The 26,230-nt window shown below is 41.3% G+C and overlaps 1 protein-coding gene across 2 annotated transcripts in view; it reads left to right on the top strand.

Moving 5' to 3' along the window:
- The window catches only part of PDK3 (pyruvate dehydrogenase kinase 3), an 80,546-nt gene extending 66,824 nt beyond the window's left edge, over positions 1–13,722 (top strand). Inside the window, exons 9-12 of one of the 2 annotated variants that reach the window (XM_006072176.4) lie at positions 3,300–3,410; positions 6,480–6,593; positions 8,941–9,072; positions 13,020–13,722. In XM_006072176.4, coding sequence (XP_006072238.1) covers positions 3,300–3,410; positions 6,480–6,593; positions 8,941–9,072; positions 13,020–13,025 — 363 coding nt within the window. In that variant the 3' untranslated portion in view covers positions 13,026–13,722. Of the gene's footprint in view, positions 1–3,299; positions 3,411–6,479; positions 6,594–8,940; positions 9,081–13,019 lie in introns of both variants that reach the window. The other variant, XM_006072175.4, reaches the window with a different exon arrangement.
- The last annotated feature ends 12,508 nt before the right edge of the window (positions 13,723–26,230 follow it).

Genomic DNA, 26,230 nt, shown 5'->3' on the forward strand with positions numbered 1-26,230 from the left:
GGCTCTAGGTTTTGGCATCAGGTGGCCAAAGTATTGGGGTTTCAGTTTCAGCATCAGTCCTTCCAATGAATATTCAGGACTGATTTCCTTTAGAATGGACTGGTTGGATCGCCTTGCAGTCCAAGGGACTCTCAAGAGTCTTCTCCAACACCACAGTTCAAAAGCGTCAGTTCTTCAGTGCTCAGCTTTCTTTATAGTCCAACTCTCATGTCCATACATGCCTATTGGAAAAACCATAGCTTTGACTAGATGGACCTTTGTCGGCAAAGTAATGTCTTTGCTTTTTAATATGCCATCTAGGTTGGTCATAGCTTTTCTTCTAAGGAGCAAGCATCTTTTGACTTCATGGCTACAGTCACCATCTGCAGTGATTTTGGAGCCCCCAAAATTAAAGTCTCTGACTGCTTCCATTGTTTCCCCATCTGTTTGCCACCATGATCTTGGTTTTCTGAATGTTGAGTTTTAAGCCAGCTTTTTCATTCTCCTCTTTAAATTTATTCCTAGCTTTTAAAGGAAGCTCTATGCTGTCTTCCATAGTGACTGTATCAGTTTACATTCCCACCAGCAATGCAAGAGGGTTCCCTTTTCTCCACACCCTCTCCAGCATTTATTATTTGTAGACTTTTTGATGATGGCTATTCTGACTGTACTTTGGCCACCTCATGCGAAGAGTTGACTCATTGGAAAAGAACTCTCATGCTGGGAGGGATTGGGGGCAAGAGGAGAAGGAGACGACAGAGGATGAGATGGCTGGATGGCATCACGGACTCGATGGACGTGAGTCTGAGTGAACTCCAGGAGTTGGTGATGGACAGGGAGGCCTGGCGTGCTGCGATTCATGGGGTCGCAAAGAGTCGGACATGACTGAGTAACTGAACTGAACTGAATAATAAGTGATGTTGAGCATCTTTTCATGTGTTTGCTAGCCATCTGTATGTCTTCTTTGGAGAAATGTCTTTTTAGGTCTTTTCCCCACTTTTTGATTGGGCTATCTGTTTTTCTGGTATTGAGTTATATGAGCTGCTTGTATATTTTGGAAATTAATTCTTTGTCAGTTGTTTCATTTGCTATTATTTTCTCCCATTCTGAGCATTGTCCTTTCACCTTATTTGTAGTTTCCTTTGCTGTTTCTGCCAATTTTTTGATTAAGCTCTTTATTTTTCAGGTATTGAGCTATACGAGCTGCTTATATATTTTGGAGATTAATCCTTTGTCGGTTGTTTTGTTTGAAATTATTTTCTCCCACTCTGAGGGTTGTCTTTTAATCTTGTTTATTGTTTTCTTTGTTGGGCAAAAGGTTCAAAGTTTCATTAAGTCCCATTTGTTTATTTTTATTCTTGGAGCTGGGTCAAAGAGGATCCTGCTGTGATTTATGTCAAAAAGTGTACTGCCTGTGTTTTCCTCTAAGAGCTTTATAGTTTCTGGCCTTATATTTAAGTCTTTAATCCATTTTGAGTTCATTTTTTGTATGGTGTTAGGAAGTGTTCTAGTTTCATTCTTTTACATGTAGGGGTCCAGTTTTCCCAGCAGCAGTTATTGAAGAGACTGTCTTTTCTCCATTGTGTATTCTTGCCTCCTTTGTCAAAGATAAGGTGCCCATAGGTGTGTGGGTTTATCTCTAGACTGTCTTGTTCCATTGCTTTATATTTCTGTTTCTGTGCCAGTACCATACTGTCTTGATGACTAGCTTTGTGGTATAGTCTGGAAAGTTGATTCCTTCAGCACCATTTTTCTTTCTTCAAGATTGCTTTGGCTCTTCAGGGTCTTTTGTGTTTCCATATGAATTGTAAAATATTTTTGTTCTAGTTCTTTGAAAAATACCATTGGTAGTTTCATAGGAGTTGCATTGAATCTGTAGATTGCTTTGGGTAGTATAGTCATTTTCACAATATTGTTTCTTCCAATCCAAGAACATGGTATATCTCTCCATCTGTTTGTGTCTTCTTTGATTTTTTTCATCTGTGTCTTATGGTTTTCTGCATACAGGTCTTTTATCTCTTTAGGTTTACTCCTAAGTATTTTATTCTTTTTGCTGCAGTGGTGAATGGAATTGTTTCCTTAATTTCTCTTTCCAATTTTTCATTGTTAGCTGATAGGAATGCAAATGATCTCTGTATATTTTATATCCTGTGAGTTTACTATATTAATTGATTAGGTCTAGTAATTTTCTGATGGCATCTTTAGGGTTTTCTATGTATGGTATCATGTCATCTGCAAAGAGTGAGAGTTTTACTTCTCCTTTTTCAATCTGGATTCCTTTTCTTTTTCTTCTCTGATTGCCATGACTAGGACTTCCAAAACTATGTTGAATAATAGTGGCAAGTGTGGGCACCCTTGTCTTGTTCCTGATCTTAGAGGAGATGCTCTCAGTTTTTCACCATTGAGAGAAATGTTTGCTGTGGGTTTGTCATATATGGCCTTTATTATGTTGCGATGTACTGAGCTGTGCTTAGTTGCTCAGTCATGTCCGACTCTTTCTGACCCTATGGACTGTAGCCCGCAAGGCTCCTCTGTCCATGGGGATTCTCCAGGCAAGAATACTGGAGTGGGTTGCCATGACCTCCTCCAGGGGATCTTCTCAACCCAGGGATCGAACCTAGGTCTCCTGGGTTACAGGCAGATTCTTCACCATCTGAGCTACCATGGAAGCCCATTATGTTGAGATAGGTTCCTTCTATGCCTCCTTGCTAGAGAGTTTTTATCATAAATGAGTATTGAATTTTATCAAAGACTTTCTCTGCATTTATTGAGATGATCATAATGGTTTTTATATTTCAGTTTATTAATATTGTATATCACATTGATTGATTCACGAATGTTGAAGAATCCTTGCATCCCTGGGATAAAGCCCATGTGATCATGATATATGATCCTTTTAATGTGTTATTGGATTCTGTTTGCCAAAATTTTGTTGAGAATTTTTGCATCTATGTTCATCATTGATATTGGCCTGTGGTTTTGGTATCAGGATGATGGTCGCCTCATAGAATGAGTTTGGGAGTTTTTATTTCTAAGTACTACATTAGATCCTTGGCTTAAGTTACCTTGTTTAAACTTCATTAGAACCCCATTTTTAGGGAGCTGATCAAGATCTCAAACCCAAGCCTATTGGATGCTGACCCCAGTTGCCCACCTCCTTTGTTTTATACCATTCACAAAGGGACCATATTTCTTTGGGAGTTGAAGCCCTTGCACAGTTTAGAGTAATCTGTCATATACTTTGTGTAATGAACTCCTTGCCACCTGCTAAGTATATTGATGATGACTTTTTCTTCTTTTAATGTTTTTGTACGTTACAGATAAGTGACCTAGGTGGTGGGGTTCCACTCCGAAAAATAGATCGCCTTTTTAACTACATGTATTCAACTGCTCCAAGACCTAGCCTGGAGCCTACCCGAGCTGCCCCGTTGGTAAGCCTCTCAAGCTGTTGTTGGAGGAAGGACCATTAACACGAGAACGGGCAGGGCAGGCTGTTTCCCCAGGGTGTTGCATTAGCCTTGTTGAATTTGAATGTTTTCCACCTGGTTTGAAGGAGGGGGAGTTTTATGCTACTGCCACTTTCTTTATGACTCTTTTGGCCTCAGATTTCTTCTCTAATTTGTATGTAAAAAACACTCAGAGCTGAGTGCCTACCTTCCCAATAGAGAAAAAAACATCATGGTTAAGAAGGCTGCCAGAGCACCATTTACCACCTGGCGTTCCCCTTGGCGGGGGGGGGGGGGGGGGGGGGGGGGTGGAAGTTTAATAGCAGGTGAACGGGGAACAGCACCGTGTGTCTGGCTGCAGCAGGCCCTGGGCGCTGCATACCTCCATGGCTTGAATCAGCCAGGGCCTTAGAACTTCCCCTGCTAAATTTGTTTATATAATTAAATGTTAAATTATGAACACATTACATTTTTTACATGAAATAACATAAGCAGGAAACATATAGGTTGTGTATGCATTTTCAGAGTCTTTTGTGTCTCAATGTGGAAAAAATCTTCAGCTCTATTAAGGCAGTGAGGAAAGCCTCTGGTTACCATGGCAGCATTTAGATCCTGGTAGGGCCACATTTTCTTCCCCCGCTGAGTGTTTCTAATTGACAAACAACAATTGAACCCTTTGTCATTAAACACAGCAACATAGCTATCATTCTGCAAAATAGTTCAGGGTGTACATTTTCATTTTCAAGTCTCACCTGTCTGATAAGCACATGAGATTATGTTTTACTTGTATGAATAAAATCCAACAGTTAACATCATTTATTCAAGACAGAGTTTGTTAACACAGCATATTGAAAGCAGAGAGGAAGTCGTTTATATAGGATTCAAGAAAATATTTGAGAGATCAGTTTGAAACTGATCACCTTGACTAATTTCTGGTACCTACTTAAACAAATGTCAAAAGGAAAACAAAATGCCACAAGCAAATCTAGAGCCTTCACCAGTTGTTTAAAAGGAATATGGATCGTCTCTTCCAGGTCTCAAAATAGCATCTTGAGGACAGCTGTGATGTCATTTTTTTTTTAATGAAACTGAGCAGTTGAAGTAAGAGTTGTAAAAAGTGTGCATCCAACCTCACACGTTATAGATGAGGAAATGAGGTTACCTGCTTGCCCAAGGTCATTGAGCTCGTGATGGTCAAGCCAGCACTGGCCATGTCTGTCTGCATTCTTTCCAGTGTGCTGTGTGGCTCTGCTTTTGAAGAAATGCTTCCACTAGCATGTCTCCCAGTTAGCTCTCTTCAGCCTGTAAGCGGGCATGTGGGTATGTACTACTAGGAAATGTAATTTCATCATCAAGCACCTTACTGTGTTACAGCCCTGTGCTGTGACACATGCATTTCTTTTTTGGAACTGTCCCAGCCAACTCCTATTGATCCTTTGACACCCTGGGAAGACTTTCCAGAACCTGACCAAATCTGAGGTAGAGGCCCCTCCTTTGCATTCCGTGGGACCCTGGGGTCACCCGTCTCCTCACACTCGTGACTGCATTGGGCTCAGATGGTCTCAGCTGTTCCCTGGTAGCCCTGGGAGCCGGCTCCGGGCCTTGCTTGACTGGAGAAGGCAGGTTTCCTCAGCCTCCTCCAGAGTCCGCTGATTGCTTTGCTGTGGTGACCTCAGTCACCATTTCGGCTGTCTCGTCTTTGCTCCTGGCCGTGTTCTGCCTGTCCTGCAGCCCTTCCATGATGGTGGACTCTATCACACCCAACCCTTGTTTAGGCCCTAACCCCACGGAGGGAATCTAGGAAAGCTGTTAGAAAGCAATTGAAAGCTGCAGAACTTAGTAAAATTACTGCTGGGTGGTAGCCGTCATGGCAGCTTCCATTTCTTTCATTCTGCTGTGTCTTAGACACTGTCCCAAGACTTTACACTCCTTATATCATTTCATTCTTACAGAAGCTCTTATGTAAGCTTTTTATTACATTTTTCAGATAAGAAAACAGTCTTAGGTTGAGCAAACTGCTAGTTGCACAAAAAGTGGGTTTCACCTGTCTGAACCTAAAGCCCACCCAACCACTGCTGTGTGTTTGCCCACTGCCTCCTTCACTAACCTGTCGGTGGACTTAATCAGAGGGGCCAAAGCTTGAGGAACAGCCCTTTCCTCTCCAACCCAGAGGTTTTGAAATTAGTCTCAATTGTTCTTATTCTTGTCAGTATCGGAGATCTTCCCCCCCCCCTCCCCCAACAACCTGTTACAGTCAGGGTTCTATGACACAGAGATACAGGAGGGTACTGGCTTTGCTTTCTTGTCTCTAAAAATACGTGGATGACCACATCTCAAAATACTGTAGTGTTCCCACAGCTTTAGGAAGTAGCCCTTAGGAGATCACTTTCTTTTCATTGTGTTAGCCTTGGTACTGGTAGGTTTCAACTCCTGTGCTACTCAATTGAATGTTCACTATAAAGAGCAAAGAAATGACTTAATAGAACTCTGGAATGATGTGGTTTAGTTGAGTTTCCAGTTCAAATTCCACTTGATTTGGGATTTGTTTTTAAACAATGCAAAACAGTTGCCTTAAAACATTCAAAAAGCATTAGTCTTCTGGGAGAAGGAATTGCAACCCATTCATTCACTCCAGTATTCTTACCTGGGAAATCCCATGGACAGAGGAGCCTGATGGGCTATAGTCCATGGGATTGCAAGAGAGTTACACGTGACTTAGTGACTAAATAACGACAACATGGATTTGTCAGTTTCTGTTATGTGAGTACTACAAGAAGCTAAATAATTAAAAGCATTATTTGTGATATTTAAAAAAAGCATTAGTCAAAATAGGAGTGTTTCTATTCTTTTCCAAACACGTGAGAAATATTTTTGGAGGATGAAAATAGATTGTTTGCCATAGATGCCTTGTATGTACATCATAGTATGGGTTGGGTCAATGTATTTGCTTTAAATATGAATCAAGAATTAATTCTAATCTTTCAGATGGTCCTCAAACTCAACGTGTTAGCATTTTGTGCCTTTCTCAGTGTATTAATTTTCTTTTCTCAATAGGCTGGATTTGGTTATGGCTTGCCAATTTCTCGGCTGTATGCTAGATATTTTCAAGGAGATCTAAAGCTCTATTCTATGGAAGGCGTGGGTACTGATGCTGTCATTTATTTAAAGGTACTGAATTTCATTTCTGTTACAGGAAAGCATCTTTACTTTTTAAAGCTGTAAGTTCTAATAACTAAAGCAGATTAGCACTGTATCATCATCTCATATTATATATATGAATATATGAATAATCATATATATGATTTAATATATATCTTATATTCAACTAGGATTTACTTCACTTTTACGTGAAAACCAAGTTATGACCCTTGATTTTATGCTCAGAGCAAAATAGGAAATATGGAGATATGAAAATTTAATACTGATTTTTAAAAACCTTAATTCTAAGTTCTGATTTTTTTAAAATTTACATATCCATTAAAAGGACTCATTTAAAAGACAGATTTTCATAAACTGAAGTCTTTTATTTTAGAGACTTGCTGGCTTAAAGTTGCAAGATTTCAGTGCTTATAATATATTTACCTAAAAGTCTGATCAGATAACAAAGTTCTCTGTAATACAAGTTTTCTCATTCGGTGGTATCAAACTTTTATTTACTTCTAAACTCTAGAATACCACAACAAACTGTGGAAAATTCTGAAAGAGATGGGAATACCAGACCACCTGATCTGCTTGAGAAATTTCTTGAGAAATCTGTATGCAGGTCAGGAAGCGACAGTTAGAATTGGACATGGAACAACAGACTGGTTCCAAATAGGGAAAGGAGTACATCAAGGCTGTATATTGTCACCCTGCTTATTTAACTTATATGCAGAGTACATCATGAGAAATGCCGGGCTGGAGGAAGCACAAGCTGGAATCAAGATTGCTGGGAGAAATATCAATAACCTCAGATATACAGATGACACCACCATTATGGCAGAAGGCGAAGAAGAAGTAAAGAGCCTCTTGATGAAAGTGAAAGAGGGGAGTGAAAAAGTTGGCTTAAAGCTCAACATTCAGAAAACTAACATCATGGCATCCGGTCCCATCACTTCATGGCAAATAGATGGGGAAACAATGGAAACAGTGTCAGACTTTATTTTTCTGGGCTCCAAAATCACTGCAGATGGTGATTGCAGCCATGAAATTAAAAGATGCTTACTCCTTGGAAGGAAAGTTATGACCAACCTAGATAGCATGTTAAAAAGCAGAGACGTTACTTTGCCAACAAAGGTCCGTCTAGTCAAGGCTATGGTTTTTCCATTAGTCATGTATGGATGTGAGAGTTGGATTGTAAAGAAAGCTGAGTGCCAAAGAATTGATGCTTTTGAACTGTGGTGTTGGAGAAGACTCTTGAGAGTCCCTTGGACAGCAAGGAGATCCAACCAGTCCATCCTAAAGGAGACCAGTCCTGAATATTCATTGGAAGGACTGATGCTGAAGCTGAAACTCCAATACTTTGGCCACCTGATGTGAAGAACTGACTCATTTGAAAAGACCCTGATGCTGGGAAAGATTGAAGGCAGGAGGAGAAGGGGACGACAGGGGATGAGATGGTTGGATAGCATCACCGACTCAATGGGCATGAGTTTGAGCAAGCTTTGGGAGTTGGTGATGGACAGGGAGGCCTGGCGTGCTGCGGTTCATGGGGTCACAAAGAGTTGGACATGACTGAGCAACCGAACTGAACTGAAACTCTAGAATATTTGGAGTACTTTTTCATTATGTAATAGGGGCACATTGTATGAAATTTTAAAGCTGTGAAAGGGAAAACTGTCTTCCATTACTGGCCCAGAGCCACTGGGTTCTCTTTTCTGGGGTGACCATGGGTACCAGTTTCATGTGAATCCTCTTATAAGTTGATTCTGTATTGATAAACATATGGAGAGAGAATCTAATTGTTTTCACACCAGTGATTATTTTAGCACTTTGCTCTTTTTTACTTTCCAATATCTCTTGGAGATACTTCCATATCAATTCACATAGAACTGGCTCATCCTTTTAACAGCTGTGTAGTGTTTTATATGTTATATCATAAAATAACCCTTTATTTGGGGTGTTTATCTTAGATGCCAATACACAGAAATGATATGCTATTTGATATCACTCTATGAGTTTATATTTATAAATCTACCGTGAAACTTTATTTCTTCTGGGCCCTCTGGGAGAGCATTTACCCAGTGGACAATAGTGTTTGGTTTAAGACTATCGGATATCTTCATCAGTATTAACTGAACGAAAATGGTTTTTGTTCTCGTCATGTTTACTGGTTTTTCATGAGTGAATGTTTTTATTCCTTTAAAAAATGCTTTAATTTCATCCTGTCCAGTCTAAGTAAAATGCTAAAATGTAATTTTAGTATACCTCCACATTAAGGTTTCTGATGCTTTGAATAGTAAAATTTGAGTTAGTATTTCACATGAGCAAGATGACACTGTAGACCTTTAGTATACATTTTTGTTTCTCTCCTTAGGCCCTTTCAAGTGAATCCTTTGAGAGACTTCCAGTTTTTAACAAGTCCGCATGGCGCCATTACAAGAGCACAGCTGAAGCTGACGATTGGAGCAATCCCAGCAGTGAGCCCAGGGACGCTTCCAAATACAAGGCAAAACAGTAATTGACTACTTTTCTTTCTATTACAAAATATCTGATTTTTCCTCAGAGTCTACCAGCCAGACGATTGATATTTTCAGCCACATCTTTGTGGTTTTGCCACTGGAAAAGCAAAGTGATCCCTAAAGAAAGATGGGAGTATTTTTTCACCCCAGACAGGAAGGAGAGCATGAACTGGGTCACCAGAGTAGCCATTTCAGTAGCGGACCTGATGTTCTGGGAGTCCTTGCCCTATGGAGGTATTAAAAGCAGTGATCAGGGTGTGTATCCTGCCACCAATCTTATTTAAAAAGTAATTCAGTTTGTCATCATCCATAGAACTGACAGAAGAATGTTTAGAGAAAGTCCGTAGATGGATTGAAACCAGAAAAATAAAAAAGTTAAAATTATCAATCAAGGTAAACAGTGGGTTTATCCATATCCAATTATTATTATTCAGCCTTTAAAAGGAATAAGGTTGTGACATGCTACAGTATAGATAAATCTTGAAGTCATTATGGTAAGTGAAATAATCCAGACCCTGAAGGACAGATACTGTATGCTTCAACTTATGTAAGGCACCTGAAGAAAGTAGAATGGTGGTTGCCATGGCTGGGGAGTAGGGGAAAAACAAATTTAGTGTTTAATGAGGACAAGTTTCATTGGAGAAAGATGAAAAAGTTCTGGAGATGGATGGTGGTACAACACTGTGAATGTACTGAACGCTGCTGAGCTGTACACTTAATAAAACATTTTTTTCCATCTTAACCAAAGGGTAAACTTTACATATAGTTTACCACAATAAAAGAAATGAAGAAAATGATCAATCACAGAATAACGAGTTTTACTACTTTGTGGTAATAACGACAATAAATAATCCAGTCTTTGGTTTCCAGTTTTCTTTCTTCTGACAACCTTTAAGCTCCAACTCTACTAACAACAGTAAGGGTTCTGATTATTTGTTTAATTTAAAGTAATCTTTTCATAATCAAAAAGCAGTATATGTACACTGTTAAAAAATATAAATAAGCAAAAAAAAAAGAGAAACTATTGTATTCTGATAATCCCGAGATTACCATTCTTAGAGCTTTATCTGTGTCCTTCCAGGTGTTTTGCTATTTGTATATGTATATGTATTTTTTCCCAAATGAGATCAGACTTTTCATACTGTCACGCAGTCTAGTTTTATTTCATTTAACTGTCTCCATCTTTCCGTGTCATTATATTTTCATCATGAAAATTCCCCTGATTTGTCCCAAAGACAAATAGATTCCAGGACCACATAACACATCTGAATAGGTCTCTAGATTTTAATGTAGAACAATTTTTTGTTATTGAAAGACCATACCAGTTGTCCTGCAAAATGTCCCACCTTGATTTGTTTGATTTTTTTTCTTTGAAACCCTGGCTCTCCCGTAAACTGGAAGTTCATCTAAAGGCTCAGTGGAGCATTTATTTTTTTGCTAGAATATTTCATAAATATGGATGCAGAATTACACTCTGAGACCCATGCAGTTCGGTTGATCCAGTGTTAGTAATGTTAAGACTGCCCATAATTCAGATGGTGACTGCCTGGTCCCTCCACAGTGTGGTTAATTTTCCCTTCTTAATCAGAAAATGATATGCGTAGTGTTACTTTGCCACCATACAACCATCACTTAGGGGTTATTAAGACCAGTTGAAAAACTTGGCCTGAATCAGTAATTTTGTTAATGTTTATAAAATGATGAGTTTTTTGTTAGTGTCATTCCTTTGACAGTTAGCTGACATTCTCCTATCAAGTTTTTCCTCATCAACTAAGGTCATTTAGGTACCTTCTGAAGTACAGTTCCTCCTGGCAAGGCAGGATAGGCATTTAAATCTTTCTTTTAAATTGCAAATTTTCCAGGCCTATGCTGAGTTAGAAACCACCTTAAATGGTGACGGGTGAGTTTCAGGCTTCCTTTTTTTTAAGTAGTATTATGGATGTGGTAGATTTTTATTGCTTTGTTGGTATACTTTGGTCAGTATTTAACATATATATATAAAGTGTACAGATACAAAGTTTGTAACATGATGAATTTTTACATCTGTATCTCCAGGACCTGAAAAGGCCACTTCCTAGTCACAGTCTTCTCCTTTTTCCCTCCCCACCATGTAACCATTACTCCAACTCTATCACCTATCACTATATCTGACTCTCTTCTCTTCTTGAATTTAAAATAAATGGAACATACAGTGGATGCTGTTTTTGTGTCTGGCTCTCTTCTCTCTGAGGTTCACCCTGTCACTGTATGTAGTGGCCATCTTTTTGATGCTAAAATTGGCACACCTTTGGCCATTGGAAGCTATTTCTAGCCATATCCTTTATGTTCCATTGGTGAAATCCTGTTGGTCTTTGAAAGCTTCCTTACTTTTTGGCCCAAGAGGATGTCCTAAGTTCATCTCATACTAAGACTCCTGTTTACTTTTAATGGGTATTAGAGACCCTAATCTGGGAGCTGGAGGTGTACATGACATCTTTTCTAGTCTTCTTTTCTGCACAGACCTATAAAACATGGTTTAAGATATATAAGTTCACATTGATTTTTAATTCTCTTTTAACATTGTAATATTTCTCCTTAATCTATTTTAACTGTATATATTTCCTCTTACCCTGAAAACCTTGATTCCTAACACAGTGCAACAGACAGGTATTTGTAGGCAAATAGAGTTTATATAGCTTTGTGACTTTGTACCATTATAGTAGCATTGATCTTTTCGGATGAAGGATGTAAAAGGTTATTTATATTGCTACTTTTTTTCCTCTGGAAGTATTGTGATGGGCCTCTGTGCAATGTTGTTGCATTGGTCACTCACCTCAAATGATGAAATTTAGAGGAGTTTGTTTTATGCACGTGAGTGTGAGCGTGCACACAGGTGTGTGTATACACATATACACACCATCCCTGGCCAAGGTTAAGCTAAATGAGCTTGAAACACCTGGCTCAGTTTCCCTTGATCCCATTTTCAGTTCATATAAGTCAAGTAGTATATTGGGTATCAGTATGAGCAGTTAATTCCAGGGATGGCTCTGGTGGGGGAATTATTTGGGTAGCACAGAAAATGGTCTTTATGAACATTAAGGTCCATTTGGATTGTAAAAAGATGGTTTTAGTTGAATATTGTTTTAAAGCCTATTTAAATAGTTTAGCAGGTTGTATACTGTAATTAAGTATGAGTCTTAATTTCTTTTTTCTAAAGGATGATACATTATTATTTAGGGGAAATTTTATTTATTTATTTATTGATCATGCTGGGCAGCATGCATCATCTTAGTTCCCTGACTAGGGATCAAACCCATGCCCCCTGCATTGAGACCATCAAGGAAGTCCCTGAGTCTTCATTTCTGATATCTTATTAGGCAAGCAAATGTTATCAGAAAGCAGTTTTTAAGATTCTAAAATGGCTACCCTGACGCTGAAAATTTTTCAGTTAACAGAAATAGGATAATTGGTGGCAACCTGGGAAAGTATTTAGTAGTTATATTAAATTCATTAGGTGAACGAGAAATGCTAAGAAAATTTAATTTCTAAGCAGATTTTGAATTTCAACTTTATTGAGATATAATTCACATACCATAAAAGTCACCCTTTGAAAGCATACAACTCAGTGGTTTTTAGTAAATTCCCAGGGTGGTGTGCTCCTCACCACTGTCTGATTTTAGACCATATTCACCATCCCCCAAAGAAACCCCATGCCCATTGGCAGTGGTTCCCCATTTCTAAGCAGGTTTTTCACTGAGAGGAAAGAACTGCTTTAGTGTATATATGTCATTAAATGCTAATTCTGTTTCTGTAGTAACTATAGAGAATAATTCTGAGATAAGACGTGGGTTTTTGAATTGTCACTGTAACTAAATGCTCTGAGTGCATCTCAGTTACAATAGAGAAGGTTGTCCTCATAAACTCACTGGGGCTGTCCCCATTATTTTCTTTGTAGGGATAAGATGAAGACTAACAGAACTTTGTAAAGAACTGAATGCTTCAGTCCTCTCCGTGAAGAAAAGATGGCCTTCTGCAAGTCAGCCGGAAAGAGCTCCTTTCCTCCACCAACTCTGAATGTGGCGCTATAGATAATCCAGTGCTTGAATGTGTATTTTTCTCCATATAAGCTGGACCTTTTCCACAGAAGTTTCCTGTAGCTACTTCATATCTTCCACTAAAGCAGTAACTTGAGTCATTTTTCATAGTACATTGCTGTGGTTTGGTTGGCGCCTGTCGTAAGGGGACACAGAGCCTTATTAGTGCCCATGCCCTCATACCTCCGTCTTCTTTATCATAGACTGTCTACAGTCTCCCCAGATGTCTCACCTCCCTCCCCATTCCAGATACAGCCGATCTCTACTGCTGCTCTTTGTGACCAAATACCATGTTTGTCCCAAACCACCAACTATGGCCTTGGGGAGTCTGGAATTTGAAGACATCAGATGAGCACGTCTTGATATTTCGGTCCCAGAGCCCTTCCTCTCTCTTACGCATCCCTCTTTACTCTCTGCTTTGGACTCGGGCCTTCTTCCATCTGACCAGATTCTCATTGTGAGCTGTAGATACTCTCATGTTAGATCTCCCTCTTGGGTGCATTGATTTCATTTTGAAATTCATTTGTATACTTCCATTCTGTTGATTAAAGTGTTCCAAAAGTTGTCTTGGGATTTTTCACTTAGCTGCTTGGTTTCAAAGATCTTAAGTGAAAAACTACCTTCAAGTCATTATCAAGTTTGTGAAGAGTGGGAAGTGAAGTTTTTATGCTCGTGTAACAATTTACCAGTGAATACGGTCCTTTTGTCACATCATATTCCTTTGCAGTTTTCTAAGTCCCTGTGGTGATGCACTCCACTAGGTGTGAAATAGGCCATCGAAGGGAATCATTCTTTCTGGTTTATTTGGAACATGCCCCAGGTCGTTGTCATTTATATTTTCATAACATTCAGCCTGCTTTAGAATTGTCATGTCATGTTTACCCTTAGAAACACAAGCTATCTGAGAATCTGGATTTAAAACCCACAACTTAAACAGCTCTGCAGGGTGTGTTTCTCTTCATTAATATTTTTCATATATTTATCATCTACTTTGACTTCTGCCCTCTTTTAACATCCATATAAATGTTTCTCCATCTAGTGTTGAAGTGTTGAGTCCACTGATTTAAAAGCTGTCACTGGTAAAGTATTCCTCCTCCTCTAGACATATGACAGTACTCACCCTCTTTTCGCCGCTACCATCTCAGTGGGCTTTTCCCCTGGATGGAGCCGTGTTCTGGCCCACTGCACTCACATGGAGGACGACTCTGTTTCTCTTTGTTCCACCAAAGCTAACACTCTTTCATTACATTACCTGAGCTCATGGTGATTCCTTTGTCTTTTGAAAGACCTCATCTCTTCCATCCTTAGAAGACTCTCATCAGGGAACTCATAATCTAGTCCGGTAAGAAAAAGACCAACGTTACTTCCAAGATACAAGTAATGAGATGGTCTGCATAAAGGCCTGTTTTTTGAAGGTTGAGTCAGTGTCTTGGGAATGGGGCTGTTCCATGTGATTATTTCCATGTGATATAAAGATGTAAAAAAAAAAATGGCCTTCGAGTTTAAAGACCCCAGCTTTCCTATAAATGTCAGCTCGTCTCTCAGCCTCTTCCTTGGCCTCCCTTTCCAGCCACAGCCCTTTACACGTCTATGCATGATACACTGGAGGGGATCACATTCCTCTCTTTTTAGGTCTTTCTCGAAACTGAAGATGTCTTTCAGTGTTTTAATGACTTCATTGATAGTCCTTTGCTGATGTATGTTCTGGCTTAACTGTCTGACTCCAGGACAGCCTTGCCTCTCCTGTCTTTGTTTTCTTTTTCTTTTTTAAATTGTGTCTTTGTTTTCTGAATTAAGAAATTAACTTTGCTTCCAAAGCAATCATAAGAAGAATTTCAGGAACATCTTGCATTCACACAGTTCAGCCACCCCAAGTATTCATTTCTCCTTTCTGTTTGCTGTGCTTTGTCTCTAGGTATCTTATCATCTTTCTACATGTTGTAATATACATAGACATTAACCGTTTTTCAGCTAAATTTGTTTAGTTCTCCCAATTCCCCTGTACTTCCCTGTCATTTCCTCAGTTTCAAGCATCTACTTTTTGAAGCAGGGCCTGGCACATAGTAGGTGCTTAATGAATATTAGCTGAGTCAGTGAATGGAAGTGGACAGACATTTACCTCGGATGGTGGGCGGCATCTTTCTTAGTTCTTAAACTATCTTTGTTTTCAAATTTAAAATAATTCTGTTCAGGAGCTGTGAAAGTACAGAACTTCCTTTTTATAAAAGTGTTAAGAGATGACTTGAAAATGGAGAGACATGAAAGGATGGACTTAGGGATGGATTCATGGGAGCCATCTGATCCTTTCTTTGTCTCTGAATGACTGATTTTGACTCCTTAATATAGTAAGTTCTTTCCATCCAATCGGACTTCCCTGGTGGCTCAGACGGTTAAGCATCTGTCTACAATGTGGGAGACCCGGGTTTGATCCCTGGGTCGGGAAGATCCCCTGGAGAAGGAAATGGCAATCCACTCCAGTACTATTGCCTGGAAAATCCCATGGACAGAGGAACCTGGTAGGCTACAGTCCATGGGGTCGCAAAGAGTCGGACACGACTGAGCGACTTCACTTTCCATCCAATCAGGTAACATGGTTTTATACCCTTGCTTACACATTCCAAAGAACTTTCACGTACAGCATCCCATTTGATCCTTTCGCTGCTGTGTGCTGAACCATGCAGGTATTATCTCAGTTTTTCATATAAGTTCCAAAGCAGTTCAGTGGTTCGTCACAGTGGCAGGGAAGAACAAAAGCTAGCAGTTGGGTCTTCTTGGCCCTCGGCCTGTGCTCTCAGCACTGCCCTAGGTAATTAGTATGATCTCTTTTGAGAAATTTCCTGAGTATATTAACCCTCAAGGGTAAGACAGAAACCAAAAATTTTCTTTAGTGTCAGAGAATTTCATTTGGGAGAGGTTCTCTTTTGTGCATTGTCATTTTGCAGAGTTAGAGATCATCGAATGGATTTGGCAGCTTTTACCTAGAAAGATAGGCAACTTGAAAGTGTCTAACTGTAGGTAATTACTGGAGTTATTTAGGCTTAATTCTGTGTTTGAATGAAGTCAGTGCTCACTGCCAGCCCTCTCGTACAAAGACTCCACATTTGAGAGTCGTTGCTTTTATCTTTCAGTGGACAGGATTACAGCTTCCGTTGAGTGTTCTCACATCATTTCAGATGGGTCTTTTATGAACAGTCACTTGGCTGGCTATCAGATTCTTGGATCATGTCTTTTTTCCCTTGGTTCTTTAGAGACATCACTCTATTGTCTTCTAGTGTCTGGTGGTTCAGAGAGAGCTGAGTCCAGACGGATTTTTCTTCCTTTTTTGTAGATGATCTGCTCGTTGGCCCTAGTACTTGTGATTTCATGTTTGTCCTTGACATGCAGTAACTTCAGTCAAGTGTATCTTGGAGCCAAGTTATCTGTTGGCTTTTTCTGGTATGCAGTGAGCATCAGACATTGACACTCGTGCCTTCCCTCACTTCTTACCCTTTGTTGGTTCTCTTTGTTCAGCAGTTTGCCCCTATATTGGCTCTCTCTTCTCTGTCCTCCATGTTTATCTTGCCTTTGATCATTTTGGTCTCCTTGTCTTTCTTCCTGCTGTGTGATGTTTTTCCTCCAATCTTAACCTCCTATTTCACTGACTCCATTTCCTGTGATGTTGATTCTAGGCCTTGATTTGGCCTCCGTGTGGCTTTCACTTTGGCTACAGTTTTATCTTTTTTCTCTGTGTCTTTTGCTTAGCTCTGCCACCTTTTTCTCTCATTGTGTTGTCCTCTTTGACCCTTAATTTCATTTCTTGGAAAGCTGACCTATGTGGTCTACCGTTTTTGTGGTTTCTGAGATCATTCTTTTTTCCCGAGTGTGTGTATCTATCTTTTGCTTCTTTCATTCCTTTTCTTCTGTGTCATTTTGCTCTTTTATTGTTGCACAAGTATCGCGATGGCTTTTTCTGCTTATTATTTTGGTCTTTGCATGGGACCAATTCTGTCTGCCAAAAAGAGTATGAATAAGTTGTCCTTGAACTCCTCCTTTTTCAAGTGAAACGCGTTTGATCACCTGAGCCCTGAAATTGGCAGGCTGGATGCTGATGGGGTGTGGGGGCAGAGGCGGTCTTTGTTTTCCATTCTGTTCTCTGGACGCGGGGGAAGGAGGGGGGAAGCAAAGCCTCCCGGAGTGCCTTCATGGGCACTGTTGAATGCTCTGCCGTTGGGCTGGGCATTCAACAGTCCCCTCGAGTCTCCCTATCTCCACTAGAGGTCGCCCCCTCAAGTTCAGAGGGTCTGCGCCTCTGCTCCGCCAGATTACCTGTAGTCAGCGTTTGTGTGTTTAGCTCCAGCGTTACTGTTGGTCTCCTCTTCAAACAGATGGGGCACATGAGATGTCAACCTCCCCTCCTAGGTTTGCTTGGGGGAAACGCGCCCTCGGCTTGTCCTGACCACCACCAGGCTTTGTTTCTCCAAGTTCAGAGATAATTGGTCGAGTCCCTTCTCAGCGACTGCCCAGCAACTGTGGCCTGCTTGACAGATTGAAGAAGCCTTCTCTCATGAGTCCCTAGCTTAGTTGTCAGACACTTCCCTGGAGTCCTTGGTATGGCGTGGTGGCTTTTATTAGTTTCCCCGTAGACAGCTTCCTCTTCAGCTTTTGGATGTGTGTGTTGAAGGGCAGGAGCACGTATATAAACATGGACTTACTCTGCCGTCTTCCCAGCAGTCCAGGTGCTTAAACATTGACTTTGACGATAATGTCCTTCCCAACCATAAGCTATATGTTAGTCAGCAGATGGAAGCCATGCCGCTAGCTAGGAAGGGACCATTAATAACTTCATCAATACCGGATGTTTGTTTATTCTTTGTTAAAAGATAGCTTTTACCTTGAGTTCCTGGTCCATCAGTTAGAGAGATCAGTACCTTCTGGCTTGAAAACAAGAGGGCAGATGACGTTTTAATGAACTTCAAAAGTGACTAGCCATTGACAGATTTATTAGTTCATTAAATATGATAGAATATTTCAAACTAGCAGATAATCAGTTGTTATCAAGAGAAGTTTAAACTGTTTTTGTTTTTTTTTACTAACAGGTTGCTAGTCGAACTGCCTGACTGAGAGAGGTGTTCCTATGAGAGCTTTTACTGTGACACAGGTTGTCTTACTTGTCTTTTCAGCAACCCATCTCAAAAAATGGTTCATTAAGAAATAGAAAGGCATTAAGTTTTCCTCATCAGGATGGTTGCTGATATTCACAAGTCTACACTGGGATGGTTCATAGGCCTGGGACCTGCTGTCACACAAATTGGTGTTTCGAAAGTGCATTTACAGGGTGATCACAGGTTGAGTGTTTTGTTTGGCCTGTTTGTAGAATTGAAGCCGCCTTCCCTCAGCGGACCACGTATCCCACTAGGCACACTTTCCTCCTTCAGCCAAGCACACGATCCACAAGCAGGGGTGACAGTCTTGCTCAGTGTGCCCGACTCTGCCCTGGCCACCACCTTCCCCTCAATTCAGGGTCTCAGCTCTGGTTCCCTCTTGGTGTGAAGCGCGGCATGGATCATGTGTCCACATGTGAGGGATGAAGGAAGTGAAGGGGGTGGAAAGAGGATTCATGGAAAGGAAAGCCGTGTTCATTCCTCCCTTTAAATAGCTAGTGTCTCCCATGCACTTGAAATGCCCAGTGCTGGGCACACGCCGTGGCGACAGCAGGCTGAGTCCCAGCCTCTCGAGCCCACGTTCAGGTGGGCGAGTCAGACGAGACCCTCACCAGGGAGAGTTTCTAGTATAGTTGGGAGAAAAGGGCAGGAAGGGGCTGTCAAGGGCCAGGTGAGGGGGGAGGACACAAAACCCTGCAAGCGTTTCCATCCTCACGGATGGTATGGTTGTGTTTGTTCAACGAGGTGGCATCGGTGGGCCCTGACACCCTGTCTCCTGTGTGTGTTCCTCTGCATCTGGAGAGGCCGTGTTCCCAGCCTGGCTCTGCTGCCTTGCGTCCAGGCTGAGCCCATTGGCGTTTCCTTGTCTCGGTGGCCATTGGGGAGTGGTGGGCGCGTGAGCCAGGTTCGATCGTCACATTGCACCGATGGTGTGGGCCGCTGTCTTCTCACAACGGAAATGCAGGCCAAGCCACACCCCAGATGGGTTTTTGCAGAACTTCAGAACTCATGACCGAAACCAGATCCTCCCACTTCTAGCCTCTGGAGGGTGATGCCGCTTGTCAAGAGGAAAGACTGTCTGGAACACTGGCAAACTGGTCTGAGAGGCGGGGGAGAGGGTTAGCCGAGGAGGCTTTCCTCTCAAGTCTGCAAATTGGCCTCCGTGGTGTTCAACCCGTGCCCCCCACCCGCCCCCCAAATGAAGAAAATAAAAGGACAGCAATATCAAGGTCCTGAAATCCTTGAGAAACCTTTGTTTATGCCTTTTCATGTATCTCTAAAACCTGGACTTGAATTGCCCAGGATGTCGGTGATGGGTCAGTGGAGCTGGGGCGCAAGTAGCTACTTGGGGCGGGGGTGGGGGGCTCTCGGTAGAGATCCCGCTCCCTCAGAGCTGAGGAGGACACTCAGGAGGTCTTCTGACAACCTGCCCGGCTGGTTTCTAGGGAGGGTAGCTAGGCGTGCGTTTGCATATGAATGAAAGCACCTTAGGGCATCACTACTGAAAGCCTTCGAAAGTGGGATACAGTTAAGTGCCTGTATTAAAAGAAAGCCCAGCTCTTATCTCACATTAAGACTCTGCAGCATTTAATAAACGCATATTCGTGTTTGACGACTCCTCGTCTCTATTCTTTTCCCTCCAGCACTGCTGTCTCCACAGGGCTGGCTTGCTTCCCAATTTGAAGCGGTGACTTAAGTCTTTGGTGGAGTCTGCACATCTCTGGAAAAGGATAAGCAGTAGAGTTTGATGTCTGGAGTCCCGTGGTCTAGTTATTTTTGGTGGGATTTTTTTTTTTTTTTGGTGGGATTTTAAAAAAAATGTTAGAGAACTGAGTCGCAGGTTTGTGGTAATAGTGGATCCAGGAAGCTTGCAGTGAAAAAGAGGATGAACTTAACATGTAAAATATTTCTCTATTCTATAAATCTCTCAGTGACATTTGGATTAATCAAGCATAATTAAATGTAGTTAGATTTTTGTCAGATTGTAGTTCAAAATAATATTCATCTATGAAGAGGGTAATATATTCTGTAGAAATTTTATTAGGCACTTTAGTTAAGCAAACACTAAGAGCAAAATCAGCCTCAGGAAGGTTAATTACCAAAAAAAAAGTATAGTGGATTATGTAAATCATTTTAATTTTGAATACCTGGCTGAAGCTTTAATTTACATAGAGAAGTATTTTGGATTTGTTTTTCACATCACATTTTTCAAAAGTACAAAATTGCGATTGCATTCTTTAAAAGTTCTCATCATTTGAGGATTCCATTAAGTCTGCTTAACTTTTTCATGTTATAGTTTCCAGAAGTGAAGAATTATTGTTGCATTCTTTAATATGCCAACTAATTTTAACAATTGCTTTAAAGAGAGAGAGAGAGATCAAATTGATTTTAGAAGTTGTATTTTTTTTTTTTTTTTGTACTCAGAATTACATTTTCACTACCCTTGCCTGTCTCAGGGAATAGCCTTTGATAAGATTCCTCATGGATATCTCTGGAAGTCTATCCTGGTGTGCTCAGATTTGATCATTCTCGTCTAAACTACTAAAGTTTGAAACGTGTTGTCATCTCAGGAACACAAGGTTACCCAAGAAACTTGAACTCCATCCTTATCAGCACTCAGATTTGATGTGCTTTTTCATAATAAAAGGACACCTAAAAGTCCTTTGTGTAGTAGGTATAAAGACCTCCTTATCGCTCTTCTCTGAGATTTTCATAGAAGAACCCTGCATTTTGATTTTGTTTGATCATTTTGCTTCTTGACTTTTCACTGAAGATTCTGTTTCCCACTGGAATTGAATCCTTTTGGGATAACAAAATTTCACTTAAAAGCACATTCTGTTAGATAATTCTAACTTTTGACAACCTCCAAGTGGCCTGCTAATTTTTGCAAATGGGCCAAAGCAGCACAAATGTCAAAGATATAAGCTCTGTGTTCGCCTTGTAGTTAGCCAAGTAAAGAAATGTCTAATCCTAGCACTTAGGAGCAGCTTAATGGCTCTTCAGTTTATCTCTGCATTCCAAATTGGTTGAAAATGGCACATTCTGAATGGAATGCTTATTAATAACAGAACTACTTAATGTTTTAAAATAGTCTTACCTTGAGATTCTTTTTGAGAAAAAAATGACTCTTAACATTCAGTTCTGTTTTGGCTCTTCATACATGCCATGATTGGAAGTCACAGACATTTGCCGTTTAGCCATGCTGGATGTACGAGGACAGTGATCAAGAGTTGGCAAAAACAGGCAGAATGGGTATAAAATGTTACATTGCTGCTGAGAATGCATCATGGCACCGCTTTCTTCTAAATTCCATTTTCTTTTGCCATTTGAACTTTTATATCCATGAGAAACCTCAGTCAGTATTTTTAAAGACATTATATTTACATTAAGAATTGGCCTGTGCCTTTACCTAAAACTTCCTTACCTAGGACTTCCCTGGTGGCTTAGACGGTAAAGCGTCTGCCTACAATGTGGGAAACCCGGGTTCAATACCTGGGTCAGGAAGATGATCTGGAGAAGGAAATGGCAACCCACTCCAGTATTCTTGCCTGGAAAATCCCATGGACAGAGGAACCTGGTAGGCTACAGTCCGTGGGGTCCCAAAGAGTTGGACACAACTGAGCGACTTCACTTTCACTTTTACCTAAAACACCGCTGAGGTCACTGTCTGCCATGTTTAATTAGGACAAATGTTTTAGAGTCATTACAACTGAAGCCTGTAGGGATCTGAAAACACGGGACCACCTGCCACTGCCAAGGAACCAGGCTGGGTGGCAGGCTTTGCAGCCTGGTGTGTGCCGACGGCTGTCACAACCAGTATAAAACCTAAAATAGATGCTAGCCACGATCCCGTATCTGCTCCCTTCTTCTCTACCTGCCTTTGTAACTCTTGGGGAAAATGTATGTCAAGTCCTTTGATGCCTTACTCTTTTAAATTCCTGTTCATGCTGGCGTGTGAATTTGACCAATAAGTTGTGCATGTGCTTAAGATTCTTTTTTAAACTAGACCAAACTAAGTACTTGGCTCTGAGTAAACAGCCAAGGCAAGGTTTACCTAGAAGGTATAAAGGTTTAAGCACTTTAAAAATGCAAGTTGGCTGCATTCAGGGTCGGAGGAATCCAGTTCGGTTGCCTCTTTGTTTCTGTTGTCACCGTTGTTATTCTGTCCTCACCGTGCTGCACTGGAATCAAATGCTCCACTCTGCTGAAACGGCTAGGCTGCTCAAGTCAGTACCGGACAGCATGACACATGTTTTAAGAGAGTGAACCCTACCCCATTAGCATCCTGGCTGACCCCAATCTCTGCAGGGTTCCTTGGTGTTAAAGTCAGATGAGGTTGTGATTGCTGCTTCGGGTTTATATACTCATCATGCCATCTGTTGCTCTAAGTTCACATCCTTACAAAAGTACACGAGTGCTTGTAATGTCAATATTTCCCAGATTTAGAATACAAGTTATGAATACTCACGAAGTGCTTGAACCGAGAAAGAAAAGTCAATGTGAAGTAGAATATACTATTGTGAACAAATTTAATGTTGCATTGAAATGTAAAGTCACTTGGCTGATTTTTTTTAAATCATCACTGCTTAACTCATGAACAATGTCTAAACTGAGAACGTGAGCTGATTTAACAAGAGAAGAGTAATGTATATATAAAATGAAAGTTCATTACCATGTTTGTGCCCCTAAGTCCAAATCTGACCTGCTTGGCTTTGAGCAGCGGTCAGTTTGGTTGCAGAGAAATGTACGTGTGTTTCCAGGGTTCACAAGCTGCCTCATGGTTTGTAGAGGGAAGCCCGGCCCTCTGTGTTCTGTGCTATTCTGTGGCCTGGCTGGTACACACTGTCACGAGTGAAGAATGACTTTGGTTTGAGGTTTTGTTTTTGTGATGGTTGGAAAAACATGACTGGGGAAGTGTGTGGCTCAGATAATGTCCCCCATCAGTCGGGGAGCCATCTGTGGTGTGTGTCATAGCCAGACGAGTCCTGGAGCACGTGGGCAGTCCTGTACACAGTCATTGAACAATAAAGTGGTGGTTATGTTTCCCTGAGTGTCAGTGTGGTCCTTTCCTGAGCTCTTGTCTGAAGTCTCATCACTCCCCTCGGTAAGCGCCACTTTCTGCTCTTTCAGTGTCAGAAACCCAGTACGTGAACAGCACCAAGCAGCTTGGCAAGTTGCTGGGAATGGACAAGAGGCCTTCTTAAAATTCTTACCATCACTCAAAGGGAAAACAGGTCCTTCGGATTCTCTGTGGCAGGGATCATGGAACTGACCTTTGTGGTGGCGGGTGGAGGGGGTTGTGGGGGCATCCTGTTGGCAAAGAAAGTGCTTAACAGTTTTAACAGTAAATCTTATGTTATTATGAAAGATACCATATGTTATAGTGGTATTTTTCATACTATCCAAGGATTGGAGGAAAGGGACCAATATAAGATACTGGCCAAGCTGTAAGGTATAGTTTGGGCCGAGGCAGAAAAGGAGAGATGACCTCAACCAAGGTAGGTTACCTTTATTCAGGCAAGGAGGGGAGATGGTCTAACGACCAGGTTGAGTTCGAGGAATCAGGGAGGCTTCATATTTAAAGGGAGGTTTGTGGAAGCGATAAGGGAAATGTTAGTCAGGCTGGAGGTTTTGGCTAATCTTTAGTTGAGATGGCATTTGCAGTTGAACAGGGGGTGGGAGGTTTTGGGCAGGGGGCAATAAGTCCCAGGCAGATGTAGTGGGTGGGAGGTTTCTGAGCAGAGGGTGATAAGTCCCAGGTAGATGCAACCGGCCTGGAACATCAGGGCGGTACTTAAAGTTCGGTTTTGTTTTCCCCGAAGTTAGATGATTCAGCAAAAGGGCATTTGACACCGTTGTTTTCTTTTCTAAGCCCAAGGACTCCTTCACAACCCAGGACACTTTTGACTGTGAGAAAGCACAGTTACTAATTATGCTATAAAAGCCATGTCAACAGGTGTAAACCAGGGCTGTCCTGGGGAAATTGGGCTTGACTGGCCATGGACCACCTATGCTAGAACTACCTGAGATGCTGGTTAAATGCAGATTCCTGGGCTCTGGGTCAGCTCTACTGATCCAGATTTTCTGGTGTGGAGGTCTTGAAATCTTGGTTTTAACAGATCCCCCAGGGGAATTCTTTTTAAAAGGTAAGTTGGAAACTTTTGCCATACAGAACATGCAGAAGATAGAAAACTTGAAATTTTCAATGAAAGAGCTGTGGGTTCCACGGTCTCTTCTGAGCAGCTGGTGCAGCACTGACACCAGAGAACCCAGAGCCTCCAAGGGCACTTGGCTGAAATGAGGTCCTTACTGAATAAGAGACAGAGTCTCCGTGGGCTTTACCAATGTGTCACTATTTTACTATGCATTCACTGGTGAATGGGTGTCTTTTTAAAATTTGAGAGCCATATAACTGCTGTCCTGTGCATTCATCACTAAAAACCAAAACTTCTGGAAAGTTTAAGGTGAGAAACTTGGGTTTGAATGATTCTTAGGGAGCGTTAATGTCAGGACATCAGTGTGTTTGCCTTGGTTCCACTACCAGCCAGCTGTTAACTGTGCTTTAGTTTCTTCATCTGTTAGGGAGTTGGACTGCCTGCTTCTAAGGTTCTTGCTGGGTCTGATGTTATAGGGCTCTGTTTACAACCTAAAATGGGAAGCACTTCCTGATCACCTGCTTCATGTTGTGCTGTATCTTGCCCAAACCACTGCCTCTTGGAAGTGACAGTTGAGTCAGAATTTTTAAATTGTCCATCTGTATTTTACCAACAGTCAGTCACTGTGCTAAGACATCATTCACAACTGGGGAAGAGCATTTTTGTAGCAGCCACTCCTGCCCTGTTTTGAATTCAGGAGGTAAGTATGGTTTAAAACTTACAGAGACCCCCCACTCAAGAGTCTGTGGTTCATGAAACTGCTGCAGAGCATTGTACTGTAGTGTCCATTTCTACTTACCTGTCCTTCATTTCAAAATTCTTTCCAACGGTGAATGTTAACAAATGATTATCTGCTGGTATTTTCAGATGTTCACATCATAATAACACCGAGATGTACTCTTTGATGACATGAATAAATCATGAGGCATCGCGTAGGAGGGGTTGCCTCTGGGAAGGGTTGCTGTAGACCCCTGCCCACCACTAGAACTCTGTGAGGTTGAGAGTGTTCTCTATCTTTGCTGTCCAATATGGCCGCAATGGCACCCCACTCCAGTACTCTTGCCTGGAAAATCCCATGGATGGAGGAGCCTGGTAGGCTGCAGTCCATGGGGTCCTGAAGAGTCAGACTTGACTGAGCGACTTCACTTTCACATTTCACTTTCATGCATTGGAGAAGGAAATGGCAACCCACTCCAGTGTTCTTGCCTGGAGAATCCCAGGGGCGGGGGAGCCTGGTGGGCTGCCGTCTATGGGATCACACAGAGTCGGACACAACCGAAGTGACTTAGCAGCAGCAGCCACCTGTATGCTTGAAATGTGGGTAGTTGAACTGAATTTTTAATTGGTATTTGTTTAAATTTTAGTAGCCACTTGGGGTTTGTGGTGACCATATTGGACAGTGTAGCTATATGCAGCCATTACTCGCTGTTGAGTTTTTAAAATTAACATCGAGTACCCTTTTTCACCAGTCATTGGGCTGGGTGCTTGGTGGTGCCCTTGTCCTTTTTAAATGTAGGTCTTAAAATGAACCCTTTGCCCCCTGCCTACTGATGATACTTTCATCAACATAATTGTCTCTCTTTGGATTAAAAAAAAATAACAGAAGGATATCTTAGACTTTTTCCTGTTACAGCTGCTCAGTGCATCACTGCTCATCTTTGCTACAAAAGGCATTGATCTTAAGCCTCTGTGAATCCAGTTATCTCAGAGACTCACTTTGTTCCTTGAGGTGAAGTATTAACTAGAGGCCAGAGGGTCTCAACCTGACCACATCAG

Source organism: Bubalus bubalis, chromosome X (assembly GCF_019923935.1).
Source record: "Bubalus bubalis isolate 160015118507 breed Murrah chromosome X, NDDB_SH_1, whole genome shotgun sequence".
NCBI lineage: Eukaryota > Metazoa > Chordata > Mammalia > Artiodactyla > Bovidae > Bubalus > Bubalus bubalis.